This window comes from Panicum virgatum, chromosome 3K (genome assembly GCF_016808335.1).
Source record: "Panicum virgatum strain AP13 chromosome 3K, P.virgatum_v5, whole genome shotgun sequence".
In the NCBI taxonomy this organism is placed as follows: domain Eukaryota; kingdom Viridiplantae; phylum Streptophyta; class Magnoliopsida; order Poales; family Poaceae; genus Panicum; species Panicum virgatum.
In genome coordinates, this window is record NC_053138.1 from 31,754,854 (window position 1) to 31,777,234 (window position 22,381).

Sequence of the window (22,381 nt, forward strand, 5' to 3'; positions counted from 1 at the left end):
ATGCATTGAACTGTGCAGCCATCTGTGGATTCCATGTATTCTGAGCAGTCGGCTGTGCTGCCGATGCACTCTGCTGAGGGGGGTCATCGGCTGAGTAGCCGATGCATTAAATTGTGCCGCAGATGATACTGTAAATAATTCAGGCGACATACCAAGTCCAGTAGTTGGATTCCATCCTTTTGGGTATCCAGACGTAGATCCTCCCTACACAGCTGTAGGAATAGGTAGAGGAGTTGAATAAATGGGATCTACTGGAGTTGTTGATGTTGCAATAGTAGCTTGCGTTGACGCCTGATTATTACTTGTTTCTGGTCGGCTATTTGGAGCCGACAAAGCTATTGCCATAGCCGTTTCCAGAGGAGCAAAGTTCATCTGATCCGGCTGTATATAACTTGAACCTACACAACCTGGGAACGTACCTTCTGCAAAGGTCTTGACCATTGCATTGTGTACTGTATTACCCATGACCGTGGCACTCTTGACGAAGGCTTGCCCCACAGCTTGGTAGATCGTGTCTGTCATCTTGTTCTCACGCTGTGTTTCTGTCAAAGGCTGAAGCTTGGGGAAGTCAAACTTCTTCACCATGTCCCCAGATCTGGTGGAGCTGTACGACTTGAGACACTCTTGTTTATATCTTTCCATAGCTTCACGCAACTCTTTCTGTTGATCTTCTTTGAGCTTGTCCTCTTCAACAGGAATGTAGTTGCCTTCATCAATTTCACCGATTATTGTCATGTTGAAGCTTCTAGTCCCAATGAGCGTGCCAAAAGATGTGTTGACGCAAAAATCAACACACTGGAATCCGAGGGCAAGTGTTCACTAAGCTCCGGAAAGTCAACCAAGCGTGCCAGTCAATTTGACCTGCAATTGGCAAGGGATAAACAAAAATTAAATTCGAGAGCGTATCGGCTGGGATTCCGAATATCTCTCACACCAGCGTATCGACAGGCTCTGCCGATAGGGAAAACGACAAAAGAATACTAAATGCAGGTGCGGAATAAACGAGCGCGTCGGCATGTTAAGCTGATGCGGAAAACGACAGAATCAGCTTAGAACAGTCGATTGCACATGTAAAACAAAATCTAAGCTACGAATGTGTAACTCAGACGATGTTGCTCGAAACAGATCTAAACTAGCCTTTGTGATAACAAGATATTATTGTCAATTCTATAGCTGATCTAATATGTTTCTAAGCAGATAAGTGTGATAATGGCAAAAAACATAGGAAAACCTACAAATCTAGCCGATATCGATAAATTGTGAATAAATCTAGACGAGAAAACAGTGATACGCCAGAGCTCAAAGCCTAGATGAATTCGATAACTTTTGAATAGATTTGTATGAAGCTACAGCGATACGCCCGGTAGCTAAAGCTCAAATTTACTCGGTAAAACGAAAACTTACCAGCAAATCAAATCGCTCGAATGTGAGACGTCCTTGATCAACTTGAAAGAACTCGCCAAAAAGAAAATAGCGAAGCCACCGACAGAAAAGTAAATTGCAAAGAAATTATAAAGGGTTGTTGTATTGGATGTGTATCAACTTTTTTCCGGTCCCATACAACTGATATATATATAGTCTACGCTAACAAGTCCTAACCGATTACGGCAAGTACATTACTTGACTAAAAAGTAAAGACTTTCTAATTTAAACTATCTAAAAATCTACAACCGAATCATCAGAATTCCCATAAAGCTCAGACTTTTCCTTTCCTTCTGACTCGTCGGCAACTTCCATCAGCCGATTACTAAACCGCGTAGATCAGCATCTTCCTGGAATATTCTTCTGGCCCATCGGCTACGACTCAATCGACAGACCCGGATACTATGAATGTTTTGGTTTCTTTCAAATCGGCAACCTTTCCTTCGCAATACCACCTTCCTTGACACGTGTCAAAAAATGGTGTCAATCTTTTTCTCTTCTTCTTTTTTTTGACAAGCCTTGTGGGTGTTGGCGGTCGTTTTCAGTGATTTCTACCGCCAACATTCCTTCGGATTTCATGCTCTCAGGACCATAATACATCAATTTTCACTAACATCAATGAGTTCCACGAGTTTTGGTGATTATTTGATTTCAGGAACTCAACATACGAAATTGAACCAAAATGGGAGAAATCCCAAGCCGGCCGGCCTACCCCTGTACAATTACATCGTGCAACTCCTCGGAGATGGTCCTGAACACGATATCAAGCAAAGATCAAGTGCTTGACACAAGTACAATTAATTAAGATCGAAATGCATGCACCAAGTCCAATTGGGTCCACTTTCAGTGACAAGATGATCAATCGAGACCCAAACCGACTTGAGAACAAATGTGCAACACGTGATCAACATGACAGAGCAACGGACGGCCGAGGCGAGCCAGAGCCAGGGTGGCCGGCCTAGGTGAGGCCGGCCGGCCCCTAACTGTCACTGTTGGCGCCACACAACCTTTACCGACTTCATGAGAGAATCAGAAGCATCCACGAGAAGGCGGTGCAGGATCAGAGCTACTCCTAGGCCGGCCTCCCCACCGGCCGGAGCCACCTGTCATCCTCTGGAGCTCCCCTTGGCGTGGAAGTTAAGCTCAACTACCCTACCGGCTTGCAACCGACACCAACCTCTGAACCGACCCTGAAGCACTATAAATAGAGCTCCACCCCTCACTTGTAACACACACCATCCAGTAGAGAAGAGTGTTCACTCTTGTGCTCTCTTTGTATTAGAATAGGGAGAGAGTGAGGTGAGAGCTTTGGTGCAAACCAAGCTTAAAGGAGCGGACTCGAGTTCTCTCGGGTCTTACTCCATATTTTGTATCCACCTCGGAGGAATATATCTTTGAGTAAGTTTCTCATCCCAACTTTAGTTCCTCGTTAGCTTTACTTTCTGCCTTAGTTACTTGTTTAATTACTTTTCTTTCCCTTTTTGGACCGAAGCACCCAAATGCCCGAAAATATAAAGACTGAGGTGGAAGATTCCAGAAGCCCAGGGCCACACCTGACAAGGTGGGGCCGGCCGGCCAAAGGGAGGCCGGCCGGCCTGGCTCCGAGCCCATTCGCCCTTATTCTTTCGTGCAACGTTCCAATCGTTGTAAACGTTCATCTCCTGGGTGTTCGGATCGATCAGAGTTGATTTAAATCGAGAGGCTACCTCCCTCTTCCTCATTCCAACTCTCTTCACCAGATTCCTCTTCGTCCTTCCACTCCTCCACAGAGATCACACCCATGGACTCGCAAACCTCGCCCAAAACTCCCAAATCCGTGTCCGTGGAGCCTTCCACTCCAAAAGCACCCTCAAAGTCCAGCCATTCGCGAGCATCATCTAGCAGCGTTAGGACCCTTGGATCCCTGGAGATCGCCGTCCTTTCTCAGTCGCCGCCCGCCGGCCAGAGGAGGCCGGCCGGCCTCACCCCGAGGTCGGGTGTCTCCCGGTTCGGCAGAGAGCGCTGCCCAGGGGCCAAGAGCAGGGGTCATCATGCGCTCCCGCGCACTCAGCCCAGTGCGATCTACAACAGGGGTTCTTTCCCCTAGAAAGGTCATTACCAAGCATGTGGGAACATCTTCCGCGGGTCGCATCGTTCAAGTCGCTGCACTTTAAGCGGTGCAGATCAACTCATCGACGTACTCCCCGCAGTACTCCCCCACCAGTCCTAGCCCTCCACGCTATCGTGTGGCCGGGGCCAAGGTCGGGCGAGGGAAGGTACTCACCCCACCATTGGATCACAGCGGTGTGGATTCTCCACCGGACATGGTGCGGCGCCACAACAAGCCGCCACCGATTTGTGGCCCTCCTGAGATCCATGCCTACACGGATACCGAGGATGAGGATGAGGACGAGGAAGAGGAGGAGCCTACCAACGTCGCCACTCTCCGTGCGCAGCTCTCTGCTCTCCGGTTATGCCTCAACAACATGGATGAGCATGTAGCCGAGTCGGAGATCGACCGGATGGAGTTGGGTGATCGGGAAGACACCCTTCGTAAGGCCGTTTGTTATAAGATCAAACGCCTTGCGAAGACGACCGGGAACGAGGATCTATATCGATCCCCGAACCCAAAATAGGTGTTAGGTTTAGAAAGAGTCGTAGGTCTAGGTCTTGGTGCTGCAATTTAAATTCCTTTATTTCATTCTTTTAGTTCAATCAATTGTATGCAGCAGCACCCCACTTTGCTTTTTGGATAAAATAAAAATAAAAGAGTTGTCCCTCCTTGTGCTCTTGTGATTGGTGCACATGTGTGTGCCAACCACACCCCTGCTCTGATCTTTCCCTGAGTGCGCAGTGATTTTAAACAAGGAGAATAGAACCAGCGTTCCAGAGAAATTTGAAAGAATTCCGAACGGAATTCAGGTTAGGCGGACTAAACCAGGCCAGTCGGCCTACATTCTCCATCAATTTGGCCAAGGCAACTTCCATGGGACGGAATACACCGAGCCTACATGTCTGCAAAAGGGCCACGGAGATTGGCCACAGGTGCAGGCCGGCCAATCCTAGGCTAGCCGGCCCCACTTATCGGCCTCTCTCCGAGAGCCTTTGCGTGGTGCTGGTTCGATCCCTCTACTACCCTATCCTTCCTGCTTTTGTTCTAAATTTACCCTGATTAAACACAAATAAAATCATGAATGAATTGCATAGGAAGAGTGAAATTGTTTCATGGAATCGGAATGTGCTAAGTTTTATTTCATATACAAGTACCTGTCTACCTTGGAACATATGTTTAGGATCGCTCGCGGTCTTGCTTATTGATCCTTGTGATATGATGACATGAGGTTGTGCAAGTTCCCAATTCAAAGTCTTGGAAGTTTTTATTTCAAAAACACAAAACAAGGCAACTCTTGTGCTCAGCTTGCCATATACCTATTACAAAGCCTTCACATCATACATGTTCAAACCTATAGCTGTCTTTCTCATTTTGAGCTCATGCAAATGTCATGCCTCTGAAGTCAGTTATGGTTGCTCATCGCTGTGGGTTATACACGTACACGGTCATCACTCCAAAGTCCTCCATGTGGTTGCATAAGGCTCTTCATCCCCCTGAAATAAAAAGAAAAAGAAACATTTGGACACCATTCATGCTAGTTCAAGAAAAAAATGATGAATGAGGAAGGGGAGAAAAGGAAGATGCTTGAGTACCACTAAGGACATATTTTCCATTCACACTTGCACATAACCCGCGTGATGAACACTTTAACTACTAGGAGACATGCCATTTGCATTTGCAATATGAATGTTTAAGATATGCAATCACCCTTACCTGAACTCCACATACTCCTAGTGAGAAAATGAGTAGGCCAAGTGAGGTTTGAATAAGATGAGTGAATGAGTGGTTCGAGCAGGAGAGTACGCCTTGGTTTTATAAAATTCCAAAAACCCTTCCAAGTACTGCGAAGCAGGAACTAGTGACAACTTTCATCAACTCGTTCTAGAGATCAATGGGTGAAGACGGCAGCGCTAGCCACCCGGAATCCAAGGTATGGAGGAAATTTTTTGAAATAATGCTTATGCATACCCGATCTGATGAACCCTGGGCTTTGCTTGATCCTCAGGATCTGTTTCGACTCTTTTTGCTCGGGACGAGCAAAGTCTAGGTGTGGGGGTGTGTTGGCGGTCGTTTTCAGTGATTTCTACCGCTAACTTTCCTTCGGATTTCAGGCTCTCAGGACCATAATACATCAATTTTCACTAACATTAATGAGTTCCATGAGTTTTGGTGATTATTTGATTTCAGGAACACAACATACGAAATTGAGCCAAAATGGGAGAAATCCCAGGTTGGCCGGCCTAGGCCAGGCCGGCCGGCCTACCCCTGTACAATTACATCGTGCAACTCCTCGGAGATGGTCCTGAACATGATATCAAGCAAAGATCGAGTGCTTGACACAAGTACAATCAATTAAGATCGAAAGGCATGCACCAAGTCCAATTGGGTCCACTTTCAGCGACAAGATGATCAATCGAGACCCAAACCAACTTGAGAACAAATGTGCAACACGTGATCAACATGACAGAGGAACGAACGGCCGAGGTGAGCCAGAGCCAGGCCGGCCGGCCTAGGTGAGACCGGCCGGCCCCTAACTACCACCGTTGGCGCCATGCAACGTTTACCGACTTCATGAGAGAATCAGAAGCGTCCACGAGAAGGCAGTGCAGGACCAAAGCACTCCTAAGCCGGCCGACCCCACTTGTCATCCTCTAGAGCTCCCCCTTGGCGTGGAAGTTAAGCTCAACTACCCTACCAGCTTGCAACCGACGCCAACCTCTGAACCGACCCTGAAGCACTATAAATAGAGCTCCACCCCTCACTTGTAACACACACCATCCATTAGAGAAGAGTGTTCACTCTTGTGCTCTCTTTGTATTAGAATAGGGAGAGAGTGAGCTGAAAGCTTTGGTGCAAACCAAGCTTAAAGGAGCGGACTCGAGTTCTCTTGGGTCTTACTCCATATTTTGTATCCACCTCGGAGGAATATATCTTTGAGTAAGCTCCTCGTCTCAACTTCAGTTCCTCGCTAGCTTTACTTTCTGCCTTAGTTACTTGTTTAATTACTTTTTTTGATCTGCGGGATCCTGAGTCTGCGTAAGTAGCAAATTCTGCTTATTTGAGGTTGCTTTCTATCTAAGTACACGGTAGGAGCAAGTAGCTCGATAGTTGTGGGCGTGATGCCCAGACTTGGTTAGCTATCTCAGGTTGTGTTCCACCCCACGGTACCATTGTGGTAGGCAGCAGGTGGTGACAGCCTTGTCCGTCCCTTGTAGTCCACCACGTTCTTGTGTTTTCATAGCAGTAGTGCCGACTGCCATTGGAATCCCTTTTTACCCCAGTCTGAGTTCTTCCCTGAGGCCGCCAAAGCAGATCGAGTCAGTAGTTAGCTTGTCGCTAGGTAGAGTAGTAAGTTATCTGGAGTTAGGCTCCCTCTTACCTTTTCTCTTTTGGTGTGTCTGGTTGAATAATTCTAGATTTAGTTGAAGTTTTACCATTCCTTGGATTCGATATCACAGGTATACTCCCTGGTGAAGGATACATCAGTCTCTGTACACTTGCGGAATAATTCGTTTAGGCTAAGGAGTGCCAATAGTGGGCATGTGGCACACCTTCTTTGGGTATGCATCTTTTTTTTCTTTGTCATGCCTTGTGGGCATGTGGCATATCTTCTTTGGGTATGCATCTTTTTTTCTTTTTGTATAGCCTACATCCCTGATGGTAACTTTGGAGAGAGGGAGTCATGGTATGACTTGGAGTTTTATTTTATGGTGGATCGATGACATATTTTCGTGCAACTTCCAATGTGGAAGTCGGCATGTAAGTGGATGTGCACCTGATCTTGATCATGGGAGTATGAAAAGTTTCTAACATGGGTCATAGAATTTGACAAAGCTCAAAGCAAAAGACAAGCTGCAAAAGGTTTTTCATGATGCTCAAACTTTGGCTCTGGTGGAATTTATATTAATTTGAGGAGACAAGCTATTGCCGATTTTTTTTTTTGAAAATAAATCCCAAGTTCATTGCAAGGAAAAACATGGTTCCCCTCATCCAATCATATCACATTAGTCAATTACTTAGATAGCATGGGTTCCCTATGAAGATATTGGTTCACAAGAACAAGAAGGAAAGCGAAGAATAAAGAGTATGCAATATTATTCAAGGAAGAGCATGGAGTGCATAGGGAGGATTAGCAAGGTTCATAGAGTTTAGTTTTTATGATCAGCAAAGAAATTATTTAAACTCAAGAACTTAGGGAGTTTGAGGGAGTTTGTGAGGGGTGAGTTGCACATACCATCGTTGAAGGAGGAAGAAACGCGAAACGAAAGGGAGTCAGCTGTGGCTTGGTCGAACCAAGGGTTCGGCCATCCCTCCCTGGATTCCTTCCGTCCTGTTCTTCAGCGTGTTGGATCGTCGATGTTGTGCACCATATTTGGGGAAGAGATCTCAAACAGGTTTGCAATTGGTGATTTGGAGAGATCTCCCCCACACTTATTCTTGTACCTGGCTTTATTCAAATGAAAAACAAAAGTGGAGACAAGGGACTCTACCGGTTCTGAACACCGGGGAGTCTAAACTTTATTGAATAAAAGAATGCTTTCATTGGTAATACTAAGTTTTTTCTTCTTATTCATTTAATTTTTTTCTCTTTTTTATTATATAAATATGTATATGTTTTTTTCTCATGGCAAGCTAAACATGATGGGTAACTTAGCAGGGTGGATACATGAGGTAGTGATGCACAAGGTGTGTGGGATACTTATCTGGAAGAACATGCCAAGCAATGAACAAAGATGCAAGAGTGAAGTTTTATTTATATGAAGCAAAGCTTTGCATTTGTTCAGCATGGTTCTTTGTGCATTTGCCTTCCCATTGGACCAAGGAGCATTGTGTTGAAGTTGGAGTTATGTACACAGCTCCTAGTGTTTTGTTTTGTTTTTCGTTCCTGCAAAAGGTTAGTGAATAACAAATACTCGAGAGATGCATAAAGGACTTTGTTTTTTGGATTTGTTGCTCACATCCATGCTTTAACGGAAATTCAAATTCAAAAGATTTATTTGGCATGGATCCCAAAGTGCTTGCCATCAAGTTCTTTCATAATTATTTATATATTTTTTCAAGAGAGAGATTTTAGTAAAGTTTTTTTTACTGTTCACCATTTTTTTAGAAAAGCTCAAACAAGGCTGAGTTAAAATTGCATAGACATAACGAAGGGGTATTTTGACAACATACCCACTGTGATCGTTGAAAGGTGATCTGTACCTCCTTTGCATGTCGTGTAATTTTTTTTGTGCTGAAGTGCATCCCGGGCCTTGTTTTATCTCTAGTATGAATTTAGCTTGAGGACTTACCCATTTGATTTGAAATCTTCCTGCAGGGGTTAGTCCGCAAAAGATATACCTCCAAAGTCTATGATCGTATTAACTCTAACGGTTCATTAATCAAACATGACACCATGCCTTATTTGACTAAAGAAGACCTTTTAACCTAAGCACCATGCTTAATTCAAAGAGCCTATGAATGTATGCTGCAGCATACACTCAAACCAAGAGCATACGAGCAAAAACAAAGGTAGCATGAAAGCATGAACTAGCTAAACTCATAAAGAGATGAACATGAGTAAATTATAGGTGAATATTATCTTACCTTTGTACGTACCTGAGTGTTCTTTCCGGCAGCATATGTAGATATAAGCTTTGAAGTTGCTTCAGCGGTGGCGTGGTCACAAATGGTTGTCAATTATTCCACCATGTTGATGCAGGCTGAAGTGGAGGAAGGCATGTAGACCATGCCGACTCAGGTGGACAACAAGGCCAGATCTTACGCATGGGAAGTTTGTAGGGGATCATGTGCCTTGGTGTCATGATTCCTGGGCACAAATGCTCCAAGATTGGTGACGCAATGTATACCAGCAAGTGCCAATCGGAATGGAGCAGCGAAGGCCTAGAAGCGGAAGAGGAGCAACTCTTCTTGCTTGAATGCGCAAGAGCTGCTAGAGCGAGGCTATGCAAAGCTTGAACTTGATGAGAATTATGCTAATGTTTTGCAAGCGTAGGTGAGAGCAAGGATGTGGAGCTAGGCGGCGGGATGATGTCTATTAGCGTGTAATGCTATGGCCTAGAGTCATGCACATAATGCGGCCCCTAGTCCATGTCGAGCCTGCCAGCTCACTCTCACTTTCTGCTCTCTTTCTCTCTCTCTCTCTCATTATTATTATTTTTTTCTTTTTTTCTTTTCACTCATATATTTTCTCTCTCTTTTTTATTTTTTTATTTTTTTCTTCTCTCCTTTTTTTCTTTTCAACAAGGCAGAATCAGCACCATCCTTGGTATGGAATGAACATGTTGCGGGATGCTCACCGATCTCCCCCACATTTGGACTTTTGTGCCTTACGACACCAAAAGCCAAGTGTGTCCGCCATCTGGAGGTACAAAGTGTGCAGTTGGTGCAGTTCTCATGTCCTCGTGCATCGCATGCCCCTCATCCTTAAAATGGTTAGTGACAAAGAATACCTGAGGGTGCATACAAACCGACAACATGTTCTTGCTTCTTTTTTTTAGCAAAAGTTTTTTTATAAGAGTCCGGGCTATCTCCCGACAGTGCTTGTTTATGGTCACAAGTTTGACCATGGGGGGTTTTCTTGTTGCAGCCATGATAGGTGATGTAAACCCCAGCTACACCACTGATTGTCGTTCCATCGATTCTAGCTGCAAGGTTAGTGCCAAAGTGCAACAAGATGCGCAAATTTTTTGATAACCATGAGCATTTACATCCAACCACAAGAACACAGATCTCTAAAAAGGATGTAAAACTTGTTGCACTTCACTAGCACAAGGGGGGGTGATGAATCTGGAGATTCATGAGAGTGACCTTGGGATTTTTCGAAAAGAGGAACTCTCATGCTCATGAAAAAGGGTCTTGTATTGATGCGACTCCAGATTCGGTCACGAAGATTGTTCATGGCCCTTGAGTTCTTTAAAGAACATCAAGATAGGAGTTTGAGGGCAAGAGGAACAATGTTTAGGCTTTGACGAGGGAGGTGATGGGTGTTTGGAAGAGAAAGGGCAACAACGGTGGGTGCAAGGGCATCACCTCTTCGAGGTGTCACCATTGGGAATTTTGGTTAAGATTGCGGTTACACCTGATCTCGATCCCTTCTAGGATTGCCCACGAAGGCTAGCTGGTGCTAACGGCTCCTCATCTGATAAGGTGAAAGCAAAAGGTTTGGGCGAGGAGCTAGCACCAGCAACGAGATCGCACAAAGCATCCACAAAAGTTCCTTGGATGCGGCATCGAGTGGTTTGAGAGTGGGTGCGAATCTGAATTTCTTCAGAAGAAAAACTCCACATCTTTTGATCACTCTTTGCACAAAATGGTCGTTAAACCCCTCGAGGTTTCTTTCTGGAAATGCTTTTTGATAGGGTCAAGAGGGATTTTTGGAACTGGTGGTTTCTTTTGGCAAGGATAATTCGAGGTTTTTTTATTTTTAAAAAGTTTTTCCTCGAATTCACAAGGGAACTCCGAACAAAGCGAGAATGTTCATGGCCCCATAATGAAAGAGGAGGTGTAACTCTGTGGGCCATATGAACGATCCCAAATTCGGATCCCGAGGTAAATGAGTTTCTTTCAACTCATCCCCTCCTTAGGTGGAAAGCCTTGCGTTTCAACAAAGATGAATGTGGTGACAAAGCAATCCATCCTAAGCATCCAATAGAAGTACAAATGATATGAAGAGTGATTGTAACTTCTATCGGGCATCAATCGAAATCAAGGAATAAGATGTGAATTTTGAATCACTTTATTCGATTGGCATCGATCGATAATAGAGGATAAGCAAGCGAGTTTGTTTCACTCGATTCGATCGACATGGCCCCTATGATCCCTTGACCAAAAGATGAGTCCTACGGACTATGACATGGTGGTCAACGTCGAGGCATATTCCTTGGTGGAAACACCTCGGATGTTACCTCAACACAGGAACATGACAGGCTTCTTCTCTTTTTTTGGGTTTATTCCGTTCCCTTTTTTTTCATAGTGTCTCTCTCCTAAAATTTTGGTTGAAACATATGAGTCATAAAAATATTATCCTCTTATTCCAACCACCCTCGAGACATGGTTTCAAGGAAGAATTAGGTAGAAGGCACTATAAGGGAATCTGGGCGGTTGGACCTGCATGAAGTACTTTTGTCCCAAGATTCCTACTGTTCAGGAGAGCTACCGTCAGCAGATCGAGATGAAAGCTCGAATTTTACTAATGATAATCCTCAGTTGCTCAATGCACTCTCCTCCTAACGGGGCATCGTTATGCAGATTGACGAGGGAGTAGTCTCTCTGATAATATCCAAGATTTCTTTCCCTCAAGTCGGATCTTTAAGCAAAAACAAGCCTTCAAAGAGATTGTCAAGTCGTAGGCAAGCATGACCAAGCTCATGCTATGCCTAACGATTCCTCCTCGTGAGGGTTCTCGTAGCTTAACCCTGAGAAGGAATTTTCCTGAACTAGCGCTATGAGAGTGGGATGAATCTCGTAGCCGAATGAGGAATGAGTTCCTGAAATGATGGCTCTAAAGATTCACCCCGAAGGGTCGAAAGGTTTGTACAAGGATAACCTTTCTGGGGTAGTAGGGGTAAAGGTAGAGATAAGAAAAGAAAAAGTAGACGAGGGTAAACTTGGTAGCGGGGGTGAAGGCAGAGGTAAAGAAAAGGAATTTTTTTTAAGATACAAGGGCGAACTAGGTTCGAAGACAACTATAGCAACCGTTCCCTGGCAATGGTGCCAGAAATGCTTGTTGGTATTTCTTAACTCTTACAGAGAAGTCCACAAGCGCACGGAAATACCGTTGTAGCACTTCACCCGAGAGTATTCAGGGTATCATATTTTCCACGAGGTACGGAGGTGTAATGGTCTTTGAGCTAGTTCACCCAGGAGAACAAGAGATAGGATAGCTTAGGCAGCATGGTTTATCTAAGGGAAAGGATCAAGGAAGGCTACGCTCTGCTGCTATTCATTTACTTTGGGCACCAGTTTGACCTTGGTCTGCCAAGGACCTTCGGTATCGCTCTATGTCGAACCCAGGCGGGGGACTACACTAACCACGCAGACTGTCTCCCTAGCGGACGGACAGGGTTGTCACCACCTGTCGTCTACCCCACAATGCCAGCTGAGCTCGAGACAAACAAAGGTAATCTAGGGCCTAGACACCACGTCTAATCCTTAGACTACTACTATAGTGGCGATCAAGGTTTACCCATCGTCATCAGGGGCCCTCTACTAGAGCATCTGTCACAAGAACGAACGATGAACCCGACCACAAACGAATAACAACAGAGAATAACTTTACCAAGAACATAACCAAAAGATAAACTCAGGTACTTACTAAAGTGATTCATACCTATGGAGATACAAGTCGGAGAATGATGCCGACAAGCCCGGCATTCCTCCTCACTTCTCCTCACACACTCCCTATCCTAATCTACATCTTTTCCCCCACCAAAGTGTATCTTGTATTGTGTTGTGATGTTTGAATGGGGGGCTCTCCTCCTCCTTATATAGCCTCTCCAAGGGTGGATCCACGGTTAGACTTGCGAGGTGGTACTATGCACGTCCGGAATGGATGTAGGGGAGCCATGGGAGACTGCCGGAGAAAGCTGGGCCTGATTGGGCCCAACAAGGGGTCGGCCGACCCCCCTTCTTAGGCCTTTCGGACTCATCTTTGGTCGGTGTATTCCTTGTGGGCTCCTTGTGGGGATCGCGGGGTGCATTCCTGGAGATATGTTGGTTTAGCATGTCATTTGGGTCCTAGGATCCATGTGCGCACCATTGTGTTTGTCGGAAGTGTCTTTTCTCTTGGGCTTGGACTAATTTGCTTCAGGATGTGGGCCCTCTAATTCTTGTGCTCGCGTAGAATGCTCTGGTGTGTACTTTTCCCTTTGTATGAGCACGGTTTTCACCTGTATGCAGACATAGCTTCCTGTAAACAGCGATTCACCAAAACTTGTGGAAATGATTAGTGTCAAAGTCCTAATTCTAGTTCGGTGTTTGTTTTGGCACAAATCTTTGCAAAAGTTGACGGTCAATTTTAGCACTAAGGACCGTCAACAACTACTAGGCACAGCCAGTTAGCCGTGCCGCGTAGTGCCGCGGTGCCGAGGTCGCGACCCAGGCACGACACTACGGTGGCTTCGATGTGCCGTGCCGATGGGCACGGCGACCCATCGTGCCCGTGCTAGCTCGCCACCGGCCGCGCCTGTGTGAGAAGCAGGGACAAGGAGAGACGAGAGGAGAGCTCGAGGAAGCTGCCGGCCGTGCCGCCGTGGGAGAGACGGAGGGGATAGCTCGAGGAAGCTATCGACCGCCGGGCCGTCGCGAACGAGGCCGCGCGGGTGCCGCCGCGGGCGAGGCCGCTGCTCGCATCGCCGACCGCCAAGCGAGGCCGCCCACGCAATCGCCGCCGGGGCTGATGAGGCCACGAAAAGGTAGGAGGAACGAGAGCGAGCATGGAGGAACAAGAGCGAGCGTGCGGCGCATGAGTCGGATGGAGAGGCTGTGTGAGAGAGATGTTTTTATAGATAGGGTTTTGATCCAACTATTATTATTCATCCAAAGGCATCCAATGGTAGAAAATTACTGGGCATGTCGCGCTGGCCCATTTTTCGTGTCGTGCCGGGCCGGCACGGCGGGCCAAAGTCGCGGCCCATGCACGGGCACGACATGGGCTGGGCTAGGCACTGGCACGATGCCTGCCATGCCGCACCGGGCCTGGGCCGTGCTTTTTCGGTCCGGGCCCGTGCTAGCCCAGCGGGCTGAGCCCGTTTGGACAACTATAGATTGATCAGCAAATGGGCTAAAACAGGTAGGCCGAACATCATGCTTCTAGACCAAATCAGCGCAGCGCTCCTTCGTGCTGCCGTTGGATGCTGATTGAACGGTGCCCGCAGCGCCGACGTGCCTCTGACTCTGAGGTAGATGTAACAGCTTCAGTGGAACGGATCCCGTTTATCGACCCTCGCACGCGCATCCACCAAGGCGGCAGCTTCATGGCCGCCGGCGATGCCTCCGCCGCGACCACCAGCGACGGCCCCGCCACCTCCTGCTCTGCAACTCCGTACCCTGACCGCCTCCGCGAAGCACTCGACGTCCTCTCCCAGGTAACCCACCATCTTACTATACATCGATCTCGCGGACATGCTTCTTCCCCCAAACCCTTCTAAACGCTCCCCCCATCTACGTCTGCTTTGCAGGCATGCGAATCCGGCGTCTCCGATGCTTCGGAAGCCGCCTCTTTCACCGTATCCGAGATTGTTGCCGCCGCCGCCGCCGCCGCCGCCGCCGCCACGAGTGCCGAGGCCGATGACGGGAGGGACGACGGCGATGGCGACACCGCGCCGGCGGCGGCGGCCAGGGTCTCCGAGGAGATGCTTCGCGAGGTGCACGAGTTCCTTTCTCGTCCGTCTTCGAACCAGGTCGGCACCGTTCCTCATTGAAGCAGTGTATCGTATTGTGGTTTTTTTTTGGGTGGGGGGTGGGGGGGGGGGGCGGGGGACGGTTGGTGATTGTCATGCTGATTTCGTTGCTTTGTTGTGAGAACAGATGGCCATTGACGCCCTCTCGCTTGTGCTCCCCAAACATGTGGCGAAGCTGGGAGCTCAAACGGGGGGATGCTGGGACCTTGCCGCCGCTATCCTCAAGTTCTTCGTGACGAATTGCAGTCCGAGGGACATGCTCTCCATCCTCTGTGAGGTGATTACGCTTTTTGTTTTTCTTAAGTTCTGGCTGTTGGTTAACTGTCGTGTCGGCTGATAGGATGTCCCTCCACACATGGAAGCTTGAGCTTGATAATGCTTGCAAGCTTGACTACATTTGCTGATATAAAATTGCACCACCCCCTTAGATTGCAGTTTGTGGGGTTGGGGGGGGGGGGATAAGGATGAATGAACTTGCAATGTTAGATGTGGGATAGCAATAGTGTATAAACATGTCTCCTTTCTGTTAGATGTGGGATAGCAATTAGCAATAATGTATAAACATGGCTCCTTTGATGTACTTCTATATGTGCATTGACTGGCAAAAGGCTATAACTGATGCCCATTTGGCCTTTAAAATGCCTCATATGGTTTCTTACCATCAAATAGATCTGGATGGATTAGTCTTCAATATTTAAGTGATGTTGTCTTTGCCCAGATTTGTGTAATGCAAATGGTTTAGCATCCAGTGGCGGACCTAGGATTTGAATCTAGGATATGCCTAGACAAAATTTTTAGTATGCAAGTACAATAAAAAATTGATAACACAGCTACAAAATTCTCTAGCAATGCGGTATACAAGTATAAAATATGAAATATTCACATTCTAACATGTCAATGGACTACGGATACAACAATTGACCAATTAATTAGTCACGCTACACTTCCAATTTACAATTTGAAAGCAGATTAATGAGCACATAAAGCCAATTGACTATGGACACACCAACGACCAATTAATCACTGAATCAGTGAAGTACGCTTTCAATTTGCAATTCGTGGATTGAGATGGAGTAGACAGTAGAGTACAAACACCTTGAAGGGACTTGCTGATTGGGAATGGGGATGGCTCCAGTGCTAACATTGCCGGTCGGGCACAGGTGCCTGTGAGTTGTGCTGCAGACCAGATGCGGGGATGGGGCCTCGTGGCTCTTGGTGCCAGCTGGTTGCCGGTTGCAGGTCAGGGTGTCGCACTCGCACCGCAGCGGCAAGAAGACATCGTGGCCGATGCTTGGGCTCGCCCGCTCTCGTGTTCAGGCGCAGCGCTGGGCCTCAGATTCAGATGGAGAAATGACGGGTGAGTGGACTGGCGTGAACGACATCGAGGGTGATGTGGGCCGGGGGCTTGCGACGCATCGAGATGGTGGCAACACAAGCAAGTCCAGGAAGGACGGGGTGGGCAGGCGTTTATGCATGCTGTTGGGCCAATTCTTTGTTGTGGGCTACGAAAGGGAACTATCAATAAATGTTTGGGCCAAAATCCAGGGTAGTCCTGGGCCTACCTGGATACTACTTTGGCATGCCCAGATTTGTGTAATGCAAATGGTTTAGCATGCCCAGATTTGTGTGATGCGAATGGTTTAGCATGCCCAGATTTGTGTAATGCAAATGGTTTAGCATACTAGCATCACACATTCTTAAGAAGTATATAACCATTTGTAACATTGAAATTATAGTTGTGTTTTTTCCATCTCTCAACTCAGCTCCTTTAGTTATGTGATCTCTTTTGCTTAACCTATCATTTTTTGTTGATATAGGCATTAGATGCGCCAATGGAGGTGCCAAATGACTCATCCAGCTTTGTTCTTCTACTCAATGCACTTGCTAAAGGTACATGCAATATTTTCTTGAAAATGCTTCTACATTCAATTTTGTCATTCCCATGGTCAATTGTTAATAGTTTTGCTCCTGGATAACTGGGTCTTGCCTGAAAATTAAACTTAGCACACACCTAATTTTGTTCTGCAATAGAGTTGTAGCATTTGATTTTATAATATTGGCTTGTATAGGATTGATATACACTCTAGATTTATGTTGCTCACCTGCTGTCTAAAATATGAATATACATTTTATTACATGTGCATCAACTAATTGTTCATTGGCCAGTGCTTACTTTAATTCAGAGGCGACATGTCGAGCAAGTAAAGGTGGCGCTTCCTGCTGTCCTTAAAGTTATGTGTACTACTGTATCAGAATGTGATGAGGAACATGGAAATGCTGCTGTTGATCTCTTCAATGCAGCAGTTGAAATTGGCAATGCCATTCAAGAAATGTGCAAAGCAATGGTCTGTTAATTTAACTAATTTTGATGAGCTGTTGAATCTTGAAACTTATTTGATTGTTTTTATCACTTTCTTGTTATGATTGGTTCTGCGTTATTGTTTTGTTTACTGAAAGGTCGACAAGAACAAAGACCTCTGTTCAATTCTTGGCTTATACTCGCTTCAGAATATTGTGAGTACCAAATTGAAGTTCTTCATGATACTTTTCTTTACAATTCACTTTCTTTCCTTTCCCCTAATATGTGCTGTAATGGTACAATACATGCCTCTGTTATTTGCAGGCTCTTGTATCACAAAGCAGGCAGCAGGATATTCTCTCTGCTTGCGGTTCCGTTGTTCTTCAGCATTTCAGATTTCTTAAATCTAGTGGATTCACCTACCTCGGTCTACTAACTGGTATTGATGCCACAGTAGCCACTGATAAGCTTTCCAAAGGTGTCTAACTCATCCAATTGATTTCAGTTTTCTTTTCTGTTATTATTTGTGTTTAGTTTGCTTTATTTTCAACTGATGCATTAGTTTGCAAAGTGATGTAGAGGACAATGCTGAATTTTTAGAGTGGTTTTCCTTTGCTATGGATGGTGCAGCGCTTACAGGTGTGATGATAGCTTCTACTGTAGCAATTTCTTTTGACCATGTGTATTGTATTGTTCATATGCTCCTTGGCTACATGTTTCACCTGTTTTACAGTTGTATGGACATTTATGTATGATGCTATGTCAAAGTATGCTGGAGAAGAGTTGGAATTGGCACTGAAGGAAGTTCAGGGCAACTGTATGAAGACATGGGAAGCAATTAACATGCTTAAATATGTCCTGTCCTCAATTCGTTACCCATGGATAATCAAATCCCACGGTATCAACTTATTGCTCTGTCTAACTGGTGAAAATCATGTTCAAGAAATCAACAATCATGTAGACTTCACATTTTATGTTCCTCGTACTTTTGCAACACTCAAGGTATCATTGTGACATTTCTAAAAATATGGTATGTTTTTTATTCTACTGTATAAACATTTTAAGGACATTGATAGGCCATTGAAAGCGTCATGATGGCTGCCCCTGAGGCATTAATGCGGAAAAAAGCTTTTGCTGCTTTGAAAAAGGTAAGTACCCTGTGTTCGTTTTTTCTAGGCATGGAGAACTTTTTTTTTTAGTTTGCTCCTTGGTTTGGGCGTATTTTTGCAACAAGTGGGCAAAGTATAACACTATAATTCAATTGACAAAAGAAATCTTATGGAAAACATGATGATAGCTTGGTTTTGAATGTTATCTCTAACATTATATGTACTGTGCATTGCCTAGTTTCCTTTATTTATAATACTAATTTTATCAGGTTATTTCAATGGTGCCCTCATCTCAGAGATTCGACATCTTACAAGCTCTTGTAAACAATAGCATGTCGCCATCCTTGGTAAGGACACTATTTGTCCTCTGACACTAAGTTCAAGTGGTACATTCTTTATGTTTTGGTAACTCCCATCTTATTGATGCCTATAATCTATTGGAGGACAACACAAATATAAGAATATTGTGAGCCTTATCGTAACCTTTTTTTGATGGACAGTGTGCTAGGAATGACATAAACACTATCTTTTAAAATTTCTGCTTCTCTTTTAACTTCATCAATAAAATTTTGGCTTCTGCTTACTGTTCAGACCGCAATTCTCCTAGATCTAGCGAGAGATGAAGTTTTGAGAGAGAGTCGTCAAGCTGAAAACAATTGTGCTGAATCTGATGGATTGCCACCTTGGGCTTCTCATGCACTTGAGTTAGTCGAGTTGATTTTGAGGCCTCCACAAGGTGGCCCTCCTTGCCTTCCTGATCACAGTGAACAGGTACATTTCCTTTTACTGGTCTACTATTGTGCATTAAATAATGGTTGCTTGTGTATAAGGAAAGGAGTTAAGAATAAATCCCTTTGACTAGGAAGTAGTCATTTTCCCTCTTAATATAAAAGGATGGGATTTGATCCCAGTCTTCCAAACAACTCCTTAAATACTGCACAGATATAATTGATTGACCTCTTTGATTACTTGTGCATGATTAGTTGGGGGTTCAAATCAGCAATTTTGCTTAGTTTCATGGTTAAAATAGTTAGGGACATTTTATCTTAAATTACCCTGCTCGTGAAGTGGAGCAAAGCCGATGTGAAGTGCATATGTTTCCCTTATTCTACTCCATTCATTGTGCATTGGGATGTATGCTATAATATTTTGATTTTGAAGACATCGTGTAGCACACCCCTAGGGGCACAAAATCCATGTTACTGAGCTAAAATATGTTATTTGAGAGCTGCAGTGACCAGATCGATCTTTGTCCATAGTGGACAAGAATGCAAGCATTTAAAGCTGCTGCCATTGCATTTTGTCCTGAAAGGAAAAAAAGAAGAGCCGGGATGATAAGACATGTATTTGAACATCTGGATAAAGCTGTTCTGTGCTATTGGTTCTGCAGTTTTATTAGCATATTTGTCAAAGAATTATGAAACCTGCTTGGTAATACAGTACTGCTGCTTGTCTTCATAGACACCCTGTTTCCTTGCATGTGGATGTGGTCGAGCAAGGTGGTCTTCTGGTGCTATATGTTGGCCACTGTTTGATTGCTGTGGTGTGGTCTCAGTGGTTCATTTTGGAGTGCTTTGCTATTGTAAATGTGTACTTGTCTGCCAATCTTCTATGATATTTCACAATTTCCTATTTTTATGCAGGTAATATCAGCTCTGAACTTGCTTAGATTTATTCTGATAATAGATTCAAGAGGTAACATCCAATCCCAAACCTTAATGTTAATAATTTATCTTCAAGTATTGATAAATTTGTCACAACCATGGCATGACCTTTGTTGCTATGCCTATATTGCTCATGCAGCAACTACCATTTATTTATTATATGTTTCAGATTTTTCCAGGATTTTCATGTCAATGTAAACTTCTTATTTTTGTGATTCTCAATTATGCATTCTGGTTTCATTTTCAATGCCAAGTTTTGGCAGATGCTACGAACTTTTGCTTACCAGGTTGCTTGCCAAAGATGTGTCCAATTAGCAAAATCATTGCATCTTGCAAGTTCATATTTTGCTTAACAAATGTCCAAACCAACAGCTTGGTCCAGCATAGGTTCTTATTCCTAAGTTTTAATTCTTGCACATCCCTGTTCTATATGCATATTCGTGTCTGAAAGGAAGTGGTAACAAACATATATATACGTAAAATTCAGCTACTATGTTGTGGACACATGGAGTACGGATCGCAATAGGGTGTGGAATCAATTATAAAGCTTCGAAGTTTTTCCATTGTTGTAAACCCACAGAATGAAAGGATGTTGGTTTTCACTTTGGAGACACTTGATAAATTGTTCAAAGTTTGCATGCAGCAGAGTGAGTCATTTGTGAATTGTGTGCTTGATTATTATTTTTTCCTTCCTATTTTGCTCAGGACCAAGATCAGGGAAATTGTTCCAGAAAGAGACTTTACACAAGGTGCATTCAGAGTGGCTGATCCCATTAAGACCAATTGTCTCAGGAATTCAGTCAGAAAACGAAAGGGATGACAGTGAGCTTGCAAATCAGATCTTGTGCTCGTTAAATCCTGTTCAACTAGTGTTGTACCGCTGCATAGAGTTGGCTGAGGAAAAGATGAAATGCTGCTAACGTTTTCAGTTTTCGCTCTTTCCATGCGGTACTACCTCTGTATTGAGTGGTGACAAGATAGAAAGATCTTGTGGATTCAATCTCCATCGTTTTGTTCAGGCATTCTTCAATCCCATTGCTAGTACGGTTTTCCTTGACAAGTTTATGAGGAAATTTCCTATTTGATACTAGCAAAATGATTAATTGCTTCCTTGACCGCCGAAAGTTCAAACTTCCCTATTTGGCACTTGATGTAAGTTTCATTCCCAAAATAGACGGTATTGCCATCTACTGTGACTAGTTATGAGAACCCCCCCCCCCCCCCCCCCGGCGGTGTTAGTTTATGACCAGTTTCTGATTTATATACCTGCATAGTTTGCACAAAAGAGAGTATATGTGATCAATACTATAGCATGTGTATTGCAAATGGTATAACACATTCTCATATATTATTTATGGAGTTAATGGAGCTCTGCTAAAACTTCCGAATTCAATAACGCTTTCAGTTTGTTCAGCAGAAACAATGAACCAATATGAGATTAACCAAAGCAATCAATTTCCTCTGGGAGAAAAAAAAAAAACTACAACAATTTAATCAGGTTCTGCTGCACAAATTATAGTAGTCACGGTCCCCATTTGGAGCCTATGCCAACCAAATAACCGAGCTCTACTTTATAATGATTTTTCAATTTGGAAAAAATAGCATACTCTACAGCGATGTGACTAATGTTCCAGGCTACAATTCCGAACAGGCAAAATCGATTGACGATTCTGGGCCACAGTGTGAAACAAAATCCACATCCACAGCTGCTTCATTCTGTTTAGTTGCTATGCCCTTGTTTAGTTCCTTCCCCATGCACATGGTTTCAGAATAAGAAAAGTCTGTTTTATCTCTCTGAAATTGTTACCGAATCTAAAAAACAACCCCGAACTCAAAAATAGAAGTTTTGGATACCTCAACTATCAAAACCAGACAAACTACCCCTTGACAGTTCCAAAGTAGTTTTTTTACCGTGGTTTTGCTTATGTGGCGGCCATGTAGTACCCAAGTGTAGCTCGGCGGAGGAGGGAGATAGGGGCCCCTATCCGCTCCTCGAGCACCACTGGTGACCGCACCACAACCTCATCGCCGGTCGGCCTAGCTCCATCCCTCTGCCCTCACCCACGGCCAGCCATGACAATGGCCAGGAATGGCCAGGATGATGTGGACATCCCTTAATACAACCATGTCTATTTCACAACAAAAATCAATGACTCGAGCTCATGCACGACAACTCAATTATCATGTAAAGTCGTTTCTCGCTGTCCAAAGAAGGATCGAACCAAAGAATCGGATTGTAAGTTCGGAGAGCCAGTTATGCCTCCAGGAACTGAAGACTTCCTTGGGACATAACTCTTTGATATGAAGAGTGTTTGAGGCCCATGAGCAATTGTTGGAAACTCTAGAAGTCTACTTTTAGATGGACCAAGAAACACAATCAAATTCTTTCAAAG

General features: G+C 44.6%; 1 protein-coding gene across 2 annotated transcripts; it reads left to right on the forward strand.

Moving 5' to 3' along the window:
* The first annotated feature begins 14,426 nt into the window (after positions 1-14,426).
* Positions 14,427-21,112, forward strand: LOC120698981 (aberrant root formation protein 4). 2 transcript variants are annotated; one of them, XM_039982797.1, is made up of 14 exons: positions 14,427-14,601; positions 14,695-14,916; positions 15,044-15,193; positions 16,734-16,806; positions 17,083-17,261; positions 17,374-17,430; positions 17,540-17,693; positions 17,846-17,854; positions 17,949-18,217; positions 18,292-18,363; positions 18,594-18,671; positions 18,916-19,095; positions 19,968-20,019; positions 20,694-21,045. In XM_039982797.1, the coding sequence occupies exons 1-14, from the start codon at positions 14,491-14,493 to the stop codon at positions 20,906-20,908; spliced, it is 1,821 nt and encodes a 606-aa protein (XP_039838731.1). In that variant the 5' UTR covers positions 14,427-14,490; the 3' UTR covers positions 20,909-21,045. The 2 variants fall into 2 exon arrangements, with proteins under 2 accessions (XP_039838731.1, XP_039838730.1); XM_039982796.1 differs by having other exon boundaries at positions 14,429-14,601; positions 17,795-17,854; positions 20,694-21,112.
* The last annotated feature ends 1,269 nt before the right edge of the window (positions 21,113-22,381 follow it).

What these genes read in the sequence shown, in the direction of transcription:
- LOC120698981 (XM_039982796.1), top strand. Translation starts at nt 14,491, where the DNA reads ATGGCCGCCGGCGATGCCTCCGCCGCGACCACCAGCGACGGCCCCGCC. An exon ending in GGATGGTGCAGCGCTTACAG is followed by an intron (nt 17,855 to 17,948) that starts GTGTGATGATAG and finishes CCTGTTTTACAG; the next exon opens with TTGTATGGACATTTATGTAT. An exon ending in GTACTTTTGCAACACTCAAG is followed by an intron (nt 18,218 to 18,291) that starts GTATCATTGTGA and finishes GGACATTGATAG; the next exon opens with GCCATTGAAAGCGTCATGAT.